At 36.9% G+C, this 19,337-nt stretch overlaps 2 protein-coding genes across 2 annotated transcripts; both read left to right on the forward strand.

Annotated features, from left to right (window-relative positions):
* On the forward strand, nucleotides 1-2,231 carry LOC137233875 (farnesol dehydrogenase-like). Its single transcript, XM_067757367.1, has 2 exons — nucleotides 1-857; nucleotides 1,985-2,231. Exons 1-2 carry the CDS (start codon nucleotides 282-284, stop codon nucleotides 2,153-2,155), a joined length of 747 nt encoding a protein of 248 aa, XP_067613468.1. The 5' UTR covers nucleotides 1-281; the 3' UTR covers nucleotides 2,156-2,231.
* A 9,606-nt stretch (nucleotides 2,232-11,837) lies between these two features.
* Nucleotides 11,838-14,181, forward strand: LOC137233801 (farnesol dehydrogenase-like). Its single transcript, XM_067757199.1, has 2 exons — nucleotides 11,838-12,535; nucleotides 13,866-14,181. The coding sequence occupies exons 1-2, from the start codon at nucleotides 11,960-11,962 to the stop codon at nucleotides 14,034-14,036; spliced, it is 747 nt and encodes a 248-aa protein (XP_067613300.1). The 5' UTR covers nucleotides 11,838-11,959; the 3' UTR covers nucleotides 14,037-14,181.
* Nucleotides 14,182-19,337: the final 5,156 nt, after the last annotated feature.

Below are 19,337 nucleotides of genomic sequence, written 5' to 3' on the forward strand. Positions count from 1 at the left end.
GCATACAGAGTACTTGAGGCTTCTTGATTCCGTTATCAAACACATGTGGCTGTTTAAAAAAAATATTTGAGTAATGCAAAGGCAACTTTGCAAGGCATAGCAAATCTCAGATCTCTAACCGCTGAGCTACAAGCAAGCACACACTTTAGCAACGATCACAACGAAGCCGGCTGCTAATGTTCACTCTTAATAAAAAAACCCTTTTTAACTCATGTAAAATCAGTTTAAGCTTACATTTCGAGTAAGAAAGTTGACGCATCGCAAAATTTAAAATTTCCATAATGCTACGTTGGTCTGATTGTATAGCCGTGGTTACCGGTGCCAGTTCAGGTATGGGTACTGCCATTGTCAAGGATTTATTGAAAGCTAACATGAAAGTCGTCGGCTTGGCTAGGCGTAAGGAGCGTATGGATGAGTTGCATTCACAATTGCCTGTTGATCAAAAAGACCTCTTTTATTCGGTTAAATGTGATGTCACATCATTGGAATCGGTTACGGAAGCATTTGATTGGATTGTAAAGAATTTGGGTGGTGTTGATGTGCTAATTAATAATGCTGGCATATTTAATGTTGGTGAAGCTTGCACTATGGATCCATTGGAAATAGAAAAAGTGATGCAAACTAATGTGATGGGTGTGGTCTATTGTACACAACGCGCATTCAAATCGATGAAAGAACGTAACAAAGATGGTCATATTGTGATTATTAATAGTGTTTTGGGACATTATGTTCCGAATAGTGAGCCCACAACAGCACCAAAATGGAATTTGTATCCGTCAAGCAAATATGCATTGACAGCACTCACGGAGACGTATCGCCAGGAGTTTAGGGGTTTGGATACGCGTGTTAAAATAACTGTGAGTACTTATGTATATAAATTTGAATAATGATTTTTTATGTTCTTCAAGCTCTGGGATTGGGTTCTGTGTATAGACGGCTGTTTCTTAGTACAAGTGTCGATCTGCGATCCTTCACGGAATGGTCATACCCGTGGCATAGGGTATATTTTTAACTTTGTAAAGTTAAGCTCGTAAAAGTGTATACTCAATAGAATTTACTGACGTTCTTGAAATCCTTGGCTGCAACCAAGTTTTATTTAAGATTTTTCCTTCTCGGGGCCTAACTTTCAGTAGCGGGGTCGTAACCATATTACGTGCCGTTCCGAGATCACGTGTGACGCCTGAGAAGGTTGTAAATAATGTATAGTAAAATGTCTTCAATGACAGGGATACTAGAAATTTCTTTCTGCTGTTGTGCTTCCAAACTTCTGCAAAAAGGAAATTTCAAATCGTCAAGTAAACTTGACCGTTTAAAGGTTTTGTTAAGGCTTGAAAAATTTATTTTCGCTCGGTGAATTGAACCAACCAGGGGAAAGTTATAACGATTAATTGAAAAACATAAGTTCACATGAACAAAAAAAACATAGAAGTTCAAAGCAGGCCATCACAACCCTTTCAAGAGGTTGCCAGCGCGTTTTATAGCTTCTCCAACACAATTGCCAACCTCACCCCCCTGTAGCGAATCCTCTTTATTTGGCAGGAGAGGCTCTGGCGACCCCAAGCCCCTGATGGAAAGAGAGGTTATGACCGAAAAGGTTCAACGTAGACTTATAAAATCGTTGCCGCGAGGGCCGGGCTATTACCTTAATGGTGATTTTGCCGGAACGTATCCGATAAATACCATGCAAAGGACTTTTACATCGCCCAAACTTCCTAAAACGTTCGGAGAGCCTCCTACAATAAGAACAAGAAGAGGCAGTTCTTCTAGCTTACTCTAGTCTAGTTGCCACATCGTGGTTGCAAGACTGTGCATACGGTTACTAAGTGTTTATAGTTACTGAGTGCTGCCTGGGAACAAATTTATAGGGTTCCCTTAACTGTGCTGTCTATTTTTAGTTCCTCGAACTGCTATGAAAAAGTTATTGTTAATGATCCTTAAAATTTATTTAGTTATTCAAATAAAAATGGATTTTATATTTTTCTAGAGCGTCAGTCCCGGCTTGACCGATACGGATATGGTAGCTGCACGTTCGCGAGGTGGCAAAAAACCAATATTGCAACCAGAAGATATCTCAAGCTGCGTTCTCTTTACATTATCTACCCCACCTCATATGCAAGTACATGAGATTACTGTAAAACCGTTGATGGGTGACTAAGACGGAAAGAACCAAATTATTTATTTTGAATGTATCTAATGATAAATATAAACTAAATAAATGCTGGATATTTATATTTTTGTCGGAACCTTCAATTCGAGTTAGACGTTGGGTTCACCCAACCGATGGTGTGCATTTCTTTTCGCGGGTAATATTATCTTTCTACTTGAGGAGTACTTGTGAACACCAGACGACAAAACTCAATAAACGACCCCTCATACTGCTAGTTAGTGGCTTGAGATCCTGAGTATAAGTATTGATGGAACGTTTTCTGGATTACGATACTTCGGTTTCAGGTGCATGAAAGAGCTACGGGTTTTGTTGAGTTCTAGGTGGTGCTGTTTATTGGCACTTCCCCGCTTTCTCTAGTCTAGAGATGTTGCTCGATATGGAGTATCTCAATTTTTTCGATCTCTGATAAAACAAAACATACAGTTGAAGCGTCTCACTAAAAGAAAAGTGAATCTTATCGCAATCCGAAAGCTACCGTAAGGTCATACTAATATCTACCGACCCAATAGTTATGGGAGTCGAAAAAAATTGTACAGGAGGCAGTGTGGATAGTACCAGAATATGCTAGTACCGGAGCGTAGGGATTCAGTCCGGAAAATTTGGTTCAATACCCATAACAGCTCTAAATATCCATAACAAGACTTCGGCGGGTGTTTCTGCGATTAACGCCACAATAACAACAGGTGAGTTTAATAGTCTACATGCGATTCTAATTATTCACGAGCTAATAGTGGAGCAATAGAATGGCAGGCATTGAAGGTAGCTTAAATGCGGTATAGTAATTGGGTTTTATCTTGAAAATCGCAATTCGTCCCGTTTTTTTAGCGGTAATTTGATCTAATTATAGACTTATTCTAATTTAAAAGACTAGGGTACATACAATTTCTAAACTCCAGCAGCCTCAAAGGATCCGTAAGCTGTAACAACTAAGAAGGACTAAATAATTTGCAACAACAACATCGGCACAACCAGCTACTTTGTACAAGTGGAGGTGAGACCAGATTAGATATCAATATGTAAACCCTAATATATTGTAACGAATTAAGTGCAATTCCTCTTATTTGCAACCTTCTGCTAACGTTCGAATCACTAAACTTTTGAATAAATAACTCCAATATTCGATAATGCAAAATGGTCTTTATTAGACTACTTTCAAAATAACACTTCTATTGCTCGACAACAAGCACCATTAAAGTAAAAGCCCGACTATCCTGGAAATGATTTAATACGACCACATTAAATCTTCTAGGCCATTCTTCCACCTATCCCCTTGTTACGTGGAACTAGAGGTTTACGCCGATCACTTTATCGGCGGCGGCGGCGTGGGCGGCGCGCCGTCGTACGCCGATGTTCTTACTTTAAAAAGCTTGAATTTTGTATTAATATACAAATAATATTTAGGAAAGATTTTGTTTGTATGTATTCAAGGAATCAACGTTTTGGCCATTTCGGAAAGATCCGAAATCCACGCCTCCTGACCCTGACACCATGTGCCAGCACAGAAACTATAGGACTGCGACTTCGAACTTATATGTACCTTCGTCGATGTCACTTCTCTAGAATCTCTAGGTGTAGCTCCGAAAACTTTCTAACGGATGATTTTGTCGCGCTATGCTGCCGAGCTATACCACAGAAACACCTTGAAACGTTAGGGAGTGACTATTCGGTCAATGATGCCGCCCTCAAAATCATAAGTAGTAGTAGTAGTTTTAGTGATTTATTTATTTTCTTTCAACTAGTAATTACAAAAGTAAAGCCAAATAAATTAAAACTATAAATATATAAAAATAAATAAAGATACCAGACAATAACAATAAATGTTGTGTGTCTTAATATCTTTTATAGCTAAACATTTTATTTAGGAAAATTCGTTCACAATAAGTTCTCTATACTTAAGACAATTTCTTATATAAACAAAGAGTGAATTATAGTTATAACCCTTAAGGATATTTACTACCTTCTGCAGATCTAAAACTTTCTCACCGAAACAATTAAACCGCATGTCTTTATATATAGGACAAATCCCAATGAAGTGATATGTGTCTTTAGCTACACATAAATTGCACATAGAACAGTGTTTGGAAAAAACATTTTTAAACCATCGAGGATTAAGATTTATCAAGCCACCCCTTGCTCGGAAAATCAGACTTATGGCGTATGCAGAATACTCATCGTTAAAATAGGTAGAGTAAACAGGGAGCAAGTCGGGGTAAATATCATGCGACGACTGAAAAGAACTATCGACATAGTCTGCAAACTCTTTTTGAATCAATTTCTCTTGTAAAATTGGTATGCTCATATTAAGCGATGCGGAAGAAAAGTCAGGCAGAGGCACCATGTCGACACTTTCATAAACGTTTCTTCACTTTTTGACCCAGTACGATCCTTGTCTCACTGTCTCCTCTGCTACAACTCGGGGCAGTCTATTTGCTACATATGTATAGTTTGGTGTATTAGCTGGTAAAAAAATTAACTTTTTTAATAAGAAGCGAAGAAGTTTCTGTACGCATTCAAACTTATCAACACCGCAGACTTGCGCACCATAAAACATAATGGACCTACATGCTGCTTCGAAAAATCATAAGCTGTCTAAATGGATGTCATTGCGTAACTAATGGGTGAAAATCGTATAATCCTCGGCGCATCTATATAATTAAAATTTTACAAGGACCCTGGATAAAATTTTTAAAATGTTGACCAAAGTTTGCAGACGTTTGTGTTCACAATATTGATTTCAATAGTCTTCGTTAAATCAGAACGATATTTTAGAATGAAAGTCGACCGATTTTCAGTTGAAAGATGTTAACTGCTGTTTTCCGGCCTTACGATATAAGAGCTCATTATGGATGCCCGCGTAGCTTCAGTTTTCATACTAGTTCGACTGTCCACTACGTTAGGGTAGTAGCACACACGGTCATTCTTGGGAAAGCTTTTCCTTCACCATTTTGAGTGTGCGAAGACAAAGCTCATCTGGTAAATATATGTGCCTATGTGTAGGTGATATTTAAACTTGGTTCGTAGGCTATAATTGATGTGATTCACTTCAATGGACTAGTTTAGGATAGGGAAATGTCAAACCGGGAAACTTGGGTATTGAAGGATGAAGTGTGAAAATCAAAACTAACATTTCAGACGCTATTTTATAGTTTCGCAAATAAACAACAATGTAAGCCCAAGTGATTTTTCAAACTCTTCTCATACGTACATATATCTTTAACTTAAGTACGAGGTGAGAATCATTTGAAAGGAATGTTTAACTACTCGAACCTAATAAAGGATTTTTCATCACTGATTTCGCTTATTCTTTCAGCCAATCGCAATATAATTTTTTTTTTTTTTTAAATCGGCACCTTTTTTGGGAATTTGCTTTTTTTTACCAACTTGAGGACAATTTGAAAACATGTTCGCCTAGGATCATTTTATTTGAATTCATTGTTCATTATTAATTTTTTGAAAAAATATGCAAAATGAGCATAAAAATTTATTATATAACTTTTGTTTTTAATAACTTGGTGGATTAGGCGATGCAAAGTCCGTGTTAAGCTGACATCGAAAGCGCCTGTTGTTTTAAATAACTTTTGAACAGTTAGATAGAGTTAAATTTCGCATTTAGTTTCTTATAACTGGCAGTGATGCGCATCCGTTGATACCACTTTCGACCATATCTGACCAATTTGCGACATGAACAATAAATGGCCTAAACAGTCTTAAACGAGTAGAAAATATAGTAACGCGCCGTACGCCGCCGTCGCCGCGCCGATATTTTGACATTCGGCGGCGGCGTGCGAAAAACGACTACAATCGGCGGCGGCGGCGGCGTTTATCTCTACGTGGAACTTGGGGTCGCCAGAGCCTCGGCTGCTAAAGAAACAGGATTCTCCACGGATAGGTGAGGTTCACAATTGGTTTGGAGAAGCTATAAATAGAGCTTGCAACCCCTTGAACCATTTGGGTATTTATTTTAATCTCCTCTTAAGGCGGACATCCCTGCAGCGGGTATATTCTAAGCCCCCTAACTCGCTGGGATCGTACTGGTCGGCATTAAGTCAATACTGGAAACCTTAATTGGACGATTCAAATAATTTCGCGATTATAGTCCATAAAGTCATAAATGTTTTGTTTTTCTTCAATGATGAGGAACACCTGTGACCATTTCCATGAATAAACCTCCTGTCTCAATACCAGTGTTGGGCAAATTATAATTGTAAAAACACTTGACAATTAATTACTTTTTATTGTTACTTCCGCATTCATTAACAGTTATTACATTGCGGGTTAGAACTGATCCTATACCAATCTCTCAAGTCGAATGTTAAGAAAATGAAACAATTGGTTTCGAATGGCTTCGACGAGTTTTTTCTTTTGAGCTCCTTGCTAGCTAATGCCATGATCAACACTATTCATCAAGGTAGTATCATCTTTACATAGAACTCAAACTCAGACGTATTAGCATGCAAGGAACTCTTTTTTGCGCTCTCAAAGATTGATTTGAGGTCGACAGAGATGTGATGTGTGACACAGACATAAATTGCTTATATGCGCCTTATACGCTAGTATGTCGTGCATATAATTTGTGGGAGAATACGGCGCATCGTGAAATCAACCAAAACCTTAGAGGAAAGCCTTTATCGCTAGAACAGCTACAACTGTCGCCATTCCTGCTGTCGATTAAGGCGCCTGCCGTCGGTTACCTAGGTCATCTAGGGACCAACTTCCCAAAGTAAACTAAACGAACCATGTCTTGCCAAAACACAGCAAATTGGCAACTGTGTACGAGTTTATAGTTTGAGTGCCTGTTTTGGTTTCCCTCCTCTCATAGCTTTGTGTAGTTCACTCTCCCGAATTTCAAAATATGACGTAGATCTGGTGGGGATTGTAAACATATGCGCTCGCCATATGTCAGCGAGATCTTTGTTTGCCACTGTTGTTGGGCAAGCAATCTGCTAAAAAAATTATCTCTGTCAAAACGCTGGTTTGACATAAGGAACAAAATCTTCAAACAAAATACTCTATCCTATCAGTGTAAATATGTAAATGAAATACAGACTATTATATACAATTTAGCATAGCTTGTAATAAAGCTATCAACATGAATGTGTGGTGCATTATTGTAAAAATAAACAAATGCGCGTTAAAATGGAAAATCGGTGTACTATATCACTCACCAAGTAGCAGTGACTCCACCTTTATTACTTATCTAAATGAAATCATCACTGAACATCTCAAGGAGGCGGATAATAATTTAATAATTGGAGATTTTAATATCAATGTAAATGTATCGTCAACATACTCAAACCAGCTAACAAGTTTATTTGCACAAATGGCAATGATACAAAGGATAAACTTCGACACAAGGATAACAGAGTACTCGTCTACAAGAATTGATTTGCTATTCAGTAACAATGATAAAGTTAAAGCAGTAAATATAGGTGAACATCGCATTTCTGACCATGAGACAATCCACTTCGAAGTGCCAACAACAAAGCTTTGTAAAATGAGAAGGTATGCTACTGTTACATGTTGGGAGTACTATAGTGCTGAAAATCTTTTAACTTTGCTACGAACATGCGATTTCAGCTTTATGTCAATTTCCGGAGTAGAAACTAAAACTAAAGCCCTAAACGAAGTTGTAACTGTGGCTATGCAAGCACTGACTTATATAAAGAGGACCCAAATACAGATAAGAAATAAGTGGTACGACCGAGAATTAACAAACCTGCATAAAAGAAAAATAGAATCTTATAAAACTGCTCGAAATACTGGATTTTGGGACGAATATAACGTCATTAAGAAAATATATAAAAGAACCATAATTTATAAAAAAAAGAAATACATGGAAGATAGAGTAAATCATAACAATGGCGATATGAAACGTATGTGGAAGTGTCTAAAAGACCTCGTCGAGCTTAATGATGTTAAAAAACATATCACTAAAATTGTAATTAACGGTGAATGCCTGGAAAATGAATATGATATAGCTAATGCCCTAAATAACTTTTTTATACAAAGTATTGTTGAAATTAATGATAGCATCGAAGAAATTGTAAATGGGGATGAAATAAGCGCAAATCATAGTAATCCATTTGAAACATTTAAATTTACTGACATTGTAGTGGACGATATTATTATTATCACAAAATCACTTAAAAACAAATATGGCGGCGACAAGCTTTTATCGGAGGGTGTCGTTAAAGATGCCATGACATATACTGCTAATTTCTACAAAGACATAATTAACGAATCCTTAAACAGCGGTATTGTACCTAGTTACTGGAAAATTTCAACAATAATACCTGTTGAAAAAGTAAAAAATACAATGAAACCTGAGGAACTACGTCCAATTAACACGTTACCTACAGATGAAAAAATTATGGAGACAGTGGTGAAGGATCAACTTGTGGCATACTTAGAGAAGCACAATGTGATTATCCCAGAACAATCGGGATTCAGGAAGAGCCATTCTTGTGAAACAGCGTTGAATATGGTAATTGCAGATTGGAAAGAAGACATGGCGGACAAAAAATTTACGGTGTCTGTCTTCTTGGATTTAAAACGGGCCTTTGAAACTGTCGATAGATCTGAGCTATTGGACGTTATGTTTAAAATTGGTATAAGAGGAAAGGCTTTGGAATGGTTCCGGAGTTATTTGGGTGACAGAAAACAGAGAACGATAATTGGAAAGGAGGTTTCATCAGTGGTGGATGTTAACATTGGTTTACCACAAGGCTCGGTCTTGGCGCCAATATTGTTTACATTGTATATCAATGATATCAAAAGATGCTTAAAATATTGTAAAATACGACTATTTGCGGATGATGCATTGCTTATCATAAGTGAAAAATATGCAGAATGTGCCATGCTGAAAGTACAAGAAGACCTGGACTCGCTATACAAATGGTTATGCCTTAGAAAACTGAAATTAAATGTCGAAAAAACTAAGTTCATGATATTTTGTAAAAACACCAATATCATAAGTAACAATAGTTTAAATAATATTACGCTGAAGGTAAACAACATGGAAATCCAAAGAGTAGACAAAATTAAGTATTTAGGAGTTTTGATTGATGATAATCTAAATTTTGGAGAGCATGTAACTTATCTGGAAAGGAAAATTGCACAGAAAATAGGCTTCATGTATAGAACATGTAAACATATCAGTCAAAGTCATAAAATATTGGTATATCGTTCAATTATTGAACCACACTTTATTTATTGTCCTACTATTCTGCTATTAAGTAATGATATATATATTAAGAAACTTCAAATACAGCAAAACAAGGCAATGCGATTTATTTTAAAATGTCCTCCAAGAACGCCAAAAATTGTAATGCTCAATAGATTAAACTGGCTTAGTATTAAACAGTCAGTTAGTTATTTCACATTGAAATTTATACACCAACTTAGGTTAGGAATGTTACCGAATTACCTGAGTAGTAAAATACATTATAATCATGAAATCCACAATTATGGAACAAGAAATTGCAATAATATAAGACTGCCTAGAATAAGAACTGAGTTCGCCAAAAGGTCTCTTGAATATTTAGGGTATAAAATGTATAATGAGTTACCTTCTGATTTGAAAGACTGTGAAAATATTAGTAAGTTCAAAGAAAAATTGTTTTTATATTGTACGTCACTAAATGTGACATGAGTAGTTATGTTTAATTTCTTATTTTAACCTAAACTAGGTCTTAAAGACCGTAATAATAAATAAATAAATAAATAAATAAATAGTTATTTATTGTAAGACAATTCACAATTTATATAAAATTTATTTTATAAATTTCACAAATTTTAAAATACCACTTTCTTGTTTTAGATTTTTTTCAGAATCCCCCGTAGAAAAAATAAAATTTTAAAACTTGATGCAAAAAAACACAAAAGCCTTTTTAGAACGTAAAACAAACTAAATCAACAAACAAAGTAGAAATAGGAGACAGTATATTACTTGTATGTATATGTACAAAAGTGTATGTAGTGACTACATTGTAGTCAGAGAACGTAGAACACATCCAAGTGTACATTGCCAAACCAGGGTGAATGTAGATAATGACGCTAAGGCCCGGTTTTTCAGTAGGTTGTTAAGCTAAGCTTAAACTAAGTTTGCTTAAACTCTAGTAAAATTCAAACTCCAGTTAAACTAATGAGCAGTTTTTCAGTCACAGTTTAAGGGGGCCTTTGGGGTATCCTTTTTGTGCGGCAACCTTGGTTTTTTATTATCTAGATAATTTGAAGATAAGGCAACAGCTGGATTTTGTTTACCCAACAAACATGAAAAAAATATTCTCCAGCGAAATATATCCATAGTTCCGGCAATACCTAACATCGTTATTTAATTATTCTTAAACCAGATAGTTCTCGAGTTGATATCCAACTTCATTTTCCAATCACTATCCAACCTTTGAAAAATTTTGTAAAATTATAAGTTTTTGAGTTGATCTCCAACGTCATTAATATTTTCCGATTATTATCCTAATTTCGAGAGATTTTGAGAAATGTACAGTTCTCAAATGAATATTCAACACATTTCTTCTATCCTATCCTACATTGGATATCGAGTTGATGTGGAGTTGAAAAAAATCTCCAAGGTGGTGCCACCAAAATCAACAGCTGTTTATTGTGAGAAATAAACACCTGGTTGATAGCAGTAATGAAGAATAATTAATCAAAAATAAATTATATAGGCGGCCTAGTTGGTGTGATGGTAGCGTGCTCCGCCTACCACTTCGAAGATACTGGGTTCACGCACCGGGCAAAGCCGTTCGTAGTCGGCATAAAGCAAGTAGGTCCCGTCCCGCCAATTTGTAGGAAAAATTAAAATGAGCACGACGCAAATTGGAAGAGAAGCTCGGCCTAAAATCTCTTCGAAGGTTTTCGCGCCTCATATTTATTTATTTTTTAAATTATGTATGTATATTTCATTTTATTTTCGTGAAAATACTGTAGTATGGAATCTTACATTTGGGTCCAGTTAGAGAACCTTAAGTTGTTAATTAAATTTTTTCAACTTAAGTAATAGCATTTTTTGCTCTATTAATTCCCACTTTAGCTGAGTACGCTATGATTCTCGAGTTGAGTCACTGTTTCGAAACACCTCTTGAGATTTTAGAAGTATGCCTAGTTATCAAAATGAGCTCTAATGTTACTGAAGCCCAAATGTTAGTTGGGTATATTCGATGCCATTTCGAACGAGCGCAAATTACTGATATGTTAACTAGAGTTTAACCCTGCCAGATGGGCCGTTTAAGCTCAGCTTAAACATCAGTTAAAGTGGACTGAAAAACTGCAGAATAAGTTTAAGCGTAGTTTAACTGACAAGCTGAGTTGAACTTGTACTGAAAAAACGGGCCTAAGAGTACATAACACAAACAAAGAGTACTGAGAATAGGCTTTTATTCAAAAGCAAGTACGAGTAAGATGTATAAAATCCATACACATAAGTGGAAACTTGGGCCGAGCTTCTACTGTTAAAAACAATTTTTCAGCTGCCTCTTATAGCACTTTCTTTTGAGAAAGCTTAAGGCCATCTCAAGGGTAGATATTACTGCTCACGACAGATGGTCGATAATTCTAAAGCGTCTATCTAGGTGACGCTCTTGAAAAGGTATTGCACGCTAGAGTTTTATGCGGAACACCACAAACAATGGCACTCTCAAGCAACGACCCTAATTAAGCCGGCAAATCGTGCACCGTAATCAAAAAATATCTCTCCAGCTTTTTAGTGATCATATCAGTTTAAGCTTGCATTTCGTGGAGTACCGCTGTAACAACGCGATCTAAAAAAAATTCAGCATGGAACGTTGGGAAAATTGTATAGCGGTGGTTACAGGTGCCAGTTCAGGTATGGGTTCTGCCATTGTGAAGGACTTATTGAAAGCCAATATGAGAGTCGTTGGATTGGCTAGACGTTTAGAACGTATGGAGGAGTTGCGTGCTGAATTACCTAATGAACAAAAGGAATACTTCTATCCGGTTCAATGTGATGTCTCTTCATTGGAATCGGTTACGCAAGCTTTTGATTGGATTATTAAAAATTTGGGTGGTGTTGATGTGCTGATAAATAGTGCTGGTGTTTATAATGTTGGGCATGCATGCACAATGGATCCATTGGAAATACAAAAAATGTTGCAAACCAATGTAATGGGCGTAGTCTACTGTACTCAATGCGCATTCAAATCAATGAAGGAGCGTAATAAGGATGGCCATGTGGTAATTATTAATAGTGTTTTGGGACATAATGTACCGCAAACTGAGCCATCCAAAGCACCAACAAGAAGTTTATATCCAGCAAGTAAATATGCGTTGACCGCACTCACTGAAACATATCGTCAGGAATTTCGGGGTTTGAATACACGAGTTAAAATCACTGTAAGTACACATACAAAAATAAATACCAGGTGCGATAGCCACCGAAGAGATTTGGGCCGAGCTTCTTTTACAACTTGCGTCATGCTCTTTTAACTTTTCTTACAAACGGGACCTATGTACATGTTTTATGCCGGCTTCGAACGACATCTGCAAGGCAGATGAGTTTTCACTGAGAAGCTTTTCATGGCAGATACGCATTCAGAGTGTTTGGAAAAACACTGCCGAGGGGCGACCCCGCTCGGAAACACTTTTATTTAATAGAACATATGTTTCTGAATTTTTGATATTGCTTTGCCCGGGGATTGAACTTAAGAGCCTAGCTACTATTCCAACTTGCTTTTCATTTTGGTGGATTAACTTGTTTTGAACCGACTCCGAAGGGCGACCCTGTCTTAGGCAAAAAAGAATTTTGCTGTTAATCAGTATGTCCCGTAAGTCGCGAAAAAATATCTCGGTATCTTCATGGTTTACATTTAAAAATTTTCTTTGAAAGTTCAGGTCAAAATGTAAATATAGATGGTAAGACTTGCTTTGGTGGCTTTCGGCGAGATTTCCATTGAAGTTCTTAGCCCTACTCCTGGTTTGTTCAGTTTCTATGCCAGAGCCGAAGGTGGGATGGTTTAACATAACAAAGTGGGTTAAAAACTGTCGAGAGGACCTGAAAAGGGGAGATTAGAAACGAAAAAGATATTTCTTCAAGTTAGGGGAGATCATGAAAGTTAGAGAGCTGAAGTTACTCATTGAGCGCAAGCTGTAACATACTGCTGAGGATGCTGAACACTGCTTGCGTCTTTTGACGTACTGCATGGTTAGTGTTATCTTTTATTCTAAATTTCTGGAATGGGTTTAAGATGGCTACAAAAGATTACCGCAGCCTTCGAAACATGCAGTTGCAAGAGGCTTAGGTTCATAGATTAGATATCTGCTTTGATATGCAGAGATTTACCAGGGCGAGAGCTTGGTGTTGTTGTAGAGATAAAATCACAACACGAGAACTATGCAGACTGGTGCCAAGTAACGTTCTTGCGCCTCAAATTTGTGTTACTTTCATTATTTGTTTAAACTTTCAATAAGATGTGATATCTTTCTACACGTTACTCTCCACATAATGCTAACTTATTTGTATTAAGTTCTGTCTTTTTTATTTGATCTATTTCGTCAGATATGAAAACCCCCGAGTTAGGGCAATAAACCTTCTTTGGAATTATTCATAAGCCGGTTGCGAATTACAAGCGTATACAAAGATGAATGAAAGCAACGAAAGAGAAATATTCCTAGCTCAAGTCATTTAAACGCATCACATACATATATTACTTTTACACATTTCTAGAGCATCAGTCCGGGCTTGACCGATACAGAAATGGTAGCTGCCCGTCCAAAAGAAGCTAAAAAAGCAATTCTACAACCAGAAGATGTATCTAGCTGTGTACTCTTTACACTGGCCACCCCCGCTCACATGCAAGTACACGAGATTACTGTGAAACCGATGATGGGTGAATAGAAAAAGAACCTTAGTGCGCTCGTTGAACTCACGGTCCTCCAAACATAGTTTAAGTTGAAATCAAAGCTTTTTCTTATGATATTCGATGTGATATGAATAAATTTACGTGGATGATATAAATAAAAATACAGGCCTAATTTTATAACACGGTTTTCATTCATGTCTCAATTCTAGCAGGTTTATAAAACTCATCATGTGATGAGGATCCTCTATGAACACAAAATCAAGTTTCAAAAATGTAGCTCCTTGTTAAAAGAATCAATGAGTCTATTCATAGTAGGATTGAAGTTGAATAGAAAAGTAAGCGTGACAATTTTTTGAAGTTTGAGGGTAGGTTGAAGGCTCAGCAGATGCTGAGCTTCTGCGGCAGCTGAAAGTGACATTTCTAACCGAAGCCAAAACTCCTTTACATGAGGATCGCAATGCACCAAACAAATTAAATCGATCATAAATACCAGAGCCAGAAATGGAAGATAATCTAGAAGATGTCAACTGGAATCCATATGCACTTTCCTTACTCAGGAAATCAAAAAAATTTGAGAATACGAGAAGAGCACAGATGATGAGACTCCGCCCTTTACTATAAATGAGTTACGATTTGCAGAAAGACAACCACCCAGGCAGCGTGGCTTTAGGTCTGGAAACTGCTCTATAGGGACAATCGAATATGTTCTTACATGAGTAGAAGTAGCACAGTATGGTAAAACCTAGTCTAGGGGAGTGGCTAGGATACAACTTTAGATCTAAGAAACGCTTTCAACGACGCGAGATATGCTGGCCGCTTACTTGGCCCGCGGCCGAAGAAAGTCACATGCGGAGCAGCACAGACGTCAGCTACGATGACATTTTCAATACTGGCGGGGTCACTCAGGCCCGATGAGAGGGAGGGGGGAATGGGAGGATTTCTCCCGGCCCCGGGGTTTCTCAGGGGGCCCGCGATTTAGAAATACTAAGACAATTTTTTTTAATTCAGGAGAGTCTTTAATTGTTCCATGTGCAATTTTTAGGCCGAATTTCAAAAGCAACGAATATCTGCATTTCATTTTAATATTATATTGAAGTGTGAAAAATAATTTGAAAAGTCCCTTTCCTTAAAATTTAAGAATAAATATTTCATTTGGCAGCTGGCTCAAAACGCTGTTTATAAAACACAATTTCTATTACTCAACTGATGCAAACATGTTTTCGACGTATCACTAATCAGTTGAAAATCTAATTCAAAAGGAGGCTACAATTGATACACTTATCAATGAACGCTAATCCCTGAAACTCAAAAGTGGAAAGAAATTTTATATAGAATTTTGGACACTATTTTATTTTTGGGTGAAAGAGGCCTAGCTTTCAAAGGCGAAAGTATATATCTTGGTGAACGAAACAATGGACATCTTTTGAGCATCTTAGAACTCCTAAGCCATTATGATCCGATACTTAGAGATAATTTGGAGAAAGTTAGGATTTCAAAACAGCAGCACAAACGTTTACAGGTTCACTATCTTTCCCCGGACATTCAGAACAAGTTTATAGAAATTTGTGCAAAACACGTGAGGGAAACTATATTAGATCAACGCAAGAAAGCCAAGTATTCTGCTATTATTGTTGATGCTACTCCTGATGCTAATAACGTTGAACAGACGAAAGCAGCAAATTTTACAATTCAAGAACGGGTTTTGGCTTTCGTGGATCGTAACAAAAAGAATGGTCAGGAAATCGCTGATTTAATTTGCTCTAGGTAAACATGAAATCCCATTAAAAATTGTCGTGCACAAGGGTACGATAACAGCGCCAATATGAAAGGAGCTTACAGCGGAGCACAACGTCACGTTCTCCACAAAAACTCGAATGCTGATTACTCGTCTTGTGCAACTCACAGTCTCAATTTATGTGGTGTTGATGCTGCAGAATGTTGTACGGCTGCAATTACTTTCTTCGAAGTTGTACAAAAATGTTTTACTATTTTCAGCAGCACTCCACAACAATGGGACATCCTCAGAAAAAATGTACCGAGCTCTCTTCATAGCCTTTCAGACAAAAGCCAAATTTGACTGCGCAAGCATACGGAGATCTTACCGGCATTCTCAAGTATATCAACAAGTTCAAATGTATCTTGCTGTCCTCAATTTGGTTCAAAATACTGACTACCATTAATGAAAGAAACGTCGTACACCAAGCTAGAGACACAACCATAGATGTTGAGGTCCGACATCTAGATGCCTAATTAGCTGATTTGAAGTTGGTCAGGAACCAATGGGAAACAATTTTAAACGAATGCAAAACAGTTGCTATTCAATTGAACATCTCGCCAAAGTTTCCGGACATTTGAAAGAGAAAACCCAAAAGACGTTTTGAAGGCAATGGAAATGAGATGATTATGGATGACCCAGTCTGATTTTAAAAACAATACATTATTGGTGATCGTTGATTCGGTAATCACTGGCATTACTGAACGATTTGCAGCTATGAGAAATTTGAACGAGAAGTTTTCCTTTTTGTGGCAATTTGAATACATGGATGAAACTACTGTTCGGGCGAGCGCAGCAAAATTCTTCGAAAAATACAAGTCAGACGTTTCTCAAAGCCTAGAATTTGAAATAATTCACTTAAAACACATTTACGAAGCAAATTTTGATAAACGTCTGTCACCACTGAATTGCTAAATGCCACTCTGTAGCTAGTGCAGAACGTTCTTTCAGCGTCGATGCAAGAATCAAAAACTTTCATAGATCGTGTTCATCTCAAGAGCGAGTTCCAGGACTGTGTGGCAAGTTTGTGTTGAATCCGTTTTGGTAAGACAGTTAAATCTTGATATTATAAAAAATTTTGTAGCGAAAAAAGCAAGAAAAGCCACTCTTTGATATCCGAACCTTCTATATTGAATAATTAAAATTTATAATCATCATTAAATTTATCAGAAATGTTCTAAAATGTTACCAAATAACTAGAAAAGATTATTTGAAACAATATGTGGCTGTTATAAGAGAATTTTATTTCTACGTTACAATAAAACAGTATAAATAGTAAATATTCTGTGTTAATTTTATTTTCATCTCTTAGTCCAAAAATCATTTATATTAGTTGATGTGGCAAAAATTGTAATCCATCAATAATGATTCATGAATGAGACGTCATTAATTCAAATTAATCAAATGTATTAAAGGTTTTTTATAGGGGGCCCGTAAATTGTTTAGTCCCGGGCCCGAATTTTCTCTCTACGGCCCTGGGGTCACCACAGCCTGAACCACACAAAAGACGAATAAATAAAGCTTAATCAGCTCATAAAACGCAAGAAGAGAAGGTTCCAGTTCGAAAAAACAAAGTTGGGACCCCTAAGGAAAATTACTTAGAAGTTGACTTCGAAGCCTTCTCTGGAAATTTAATTTGAAAGAAGGTAGTTAACTATGTACTTAGACGAAGGATTATATTTCCGACTATCATACTGTGCACATATTCAGCATGCGGCGGACAAGGTATCTAATCACTTCTAAGCTGGTATACATCGGAGTAGGTGCAGAAATTAAATGATGCTGATGGACATTACCGTGTATCCACACCTTTGTAAAGCTACGACCTCAGATGAAGAGTCTATGTTAGCTCTCAACATCTGAACAGTGAAAAATAGCTCGGGGATCCATCCATTATTGCTGCAATGAGAACCAGGACCTCGTATTTTGTTGTGACATTATACAATTTTGAAGTTAAATTTCTACATCATTATTTCAACTAAGTTAGAACAGTGGTAATGGCCAGTATATTTCTGTCACTTGACAGGACAGACCATTGTAAGAAATGTTAACCTACCTTATTAATATTTTAATGCATGGACTTAGCGCCTTAACCGCCAAATAGTTAGCGTTTATTCATTCTTGATCGTTAGCCTATACTGATTTTTAAGGTAGTTTCGGCCGGTTTCTATCCCGCGTAGTCTTGTCATTATTCAGAGTACATAAACAAAGCTTTCATATACATCGATCAAAATAATGGAGTTCAAAAAGCTTTTCACCGTATTTGAATTATTAAGAGGTAAGTTAAAAGCAACCAGTTCTTCTCTTATAATACGTAGCTCTTCTCTTAAAACTCAAAATTGTTGGAACCAAATTGTCTTCACTATCTTGTACATACATCATTTCATTATACAGTTTGTTTGATGAGAAAGTAAAATCAGCATGACTTAGCATTAAAGATGCCTAATTGTTGGTGGACTTAAGCTGGAGACATTGGTGCTTTATCGGTAATCGTATCGGTAACCTTTTAACAGCTGATTCGACCAACCTTATGAGAATCAATGCAATCGATTATTGGTGCCGCTAAGATCGTAACCGTATCGTAACCAACCAATTGGGTTTTGGTTTACCGTCGTAACGATAAACAGCTGATTACGTTAGGGATACGGATACAGCGATACGACATACGGCACCAATGACTCCAGCTTTAGTCATAACAGAGAGTTTTTTATCTTCGTTTCAAATACAATAGACATACATACATCTGTATTTATAAGAAATATAATATTCAGGCCGTAATTCGCATAATGTTTTGAAATGGGTATAAGGTCATAATGGTACACCTGTCAGCTGTGTAGACTACAATCTAGCGATAACAGATCAGTAATCAAACCTGTCGAGGAACATTCCAACTTACCGAGCTACGTGGAAGTTCTGGCTACCACCACACTACGCCAGCAACCTCGCAAGGACCAACTAAGACCCAGTATAAATTCTAGTCGTCTCTCCATAGGTACACTTGCTGGGACATTAACAGAGAGAGCCCGCATTCCGTGTGGTTTAGGGATAGTAAAACGAAGGCAAAAGTTTCTATTAAAATCTGCATTTTTTTACACATCAAAATATGTATTAAAATCTCAATTAAAGGTGCAATATTAAACTTTGTCTCATCAATTCAATATCGTTACTTTGAGTATCGAGTCTTTTTGATTCGATGCTATCTGGTACCTACCCGATAATTATGAGTAACGTATCGATACTTTGGATTCGATATGGTGCCGCTAGTTAAAGTGTTTGGTTATGTTATAAAATTCAAAGAACATAGCAGAGTTAGTATTTTACATCAGTTGTAGCATATTTGGTACGTTTTTAGAAACATGTTTAAATTTACTGCAATTTTTTGGATAGAAATTATTCTTTATAATTATTCACCTGGTGCATCAACTTAATTTATTAATCGCTCTAAATCAAGGAATATTATTCAACTTAATGGCTGGGCCAAAGGTTTAAAGAGCGATTCGTTAGTGGGAGTACTAATTTTGAGGAGTCGCTGGATTTTTCTTCTCTAACATAAGCGAGAATT

Source organism: Eurosta solidaginis, chromosome 5 (assembly GCF_040869045.1).
Source record: "Eurosta solidaginis isolate ZX-2024a chromosome 5, ASM4086904v1, whole genome shotgun sequence".
In the NCBI taxonomy this organism is placed as follows: domain Eukaryota; kingdom Metazoa; phylum Arthropoda; class Insecta; order Diptera; family Tephritidae; genus Eurosta; species Eurosta solidaginis.

Excerpts from the sequence above, each read along its gene's own strand:
- LOC137233875 (XM_067757367.1), top strand. The coding sequence starts at position 282 with ATGCTACGTTGGTCTGATTGTATAGCCGTGGTTACCGGTGCCAGTTCA. Across the intron at positions 858-1,984 it reads ATACGCGTGTTAAAATAACT|AGCGTCAGTCCCGGCTTGAC; the intron begins GTGAGTACTTAT and ends ATATTTTTCTAG.
- LOC137233801 (XM_067757199.1), top strand. The coding sequence starts at position 11,960 with ATGGAACGTTGGGAAAATTGTATAGCGGTGGTTACAGGTGCCAGTTCA. Across the intron at positions 12,536-13,865 it reads ATACACGAGTTAAAATCACT|AGCATCAGTCCGGGCTTGAC; the intron begins GTAAGTACACAT and ends ACACATTTCTAG.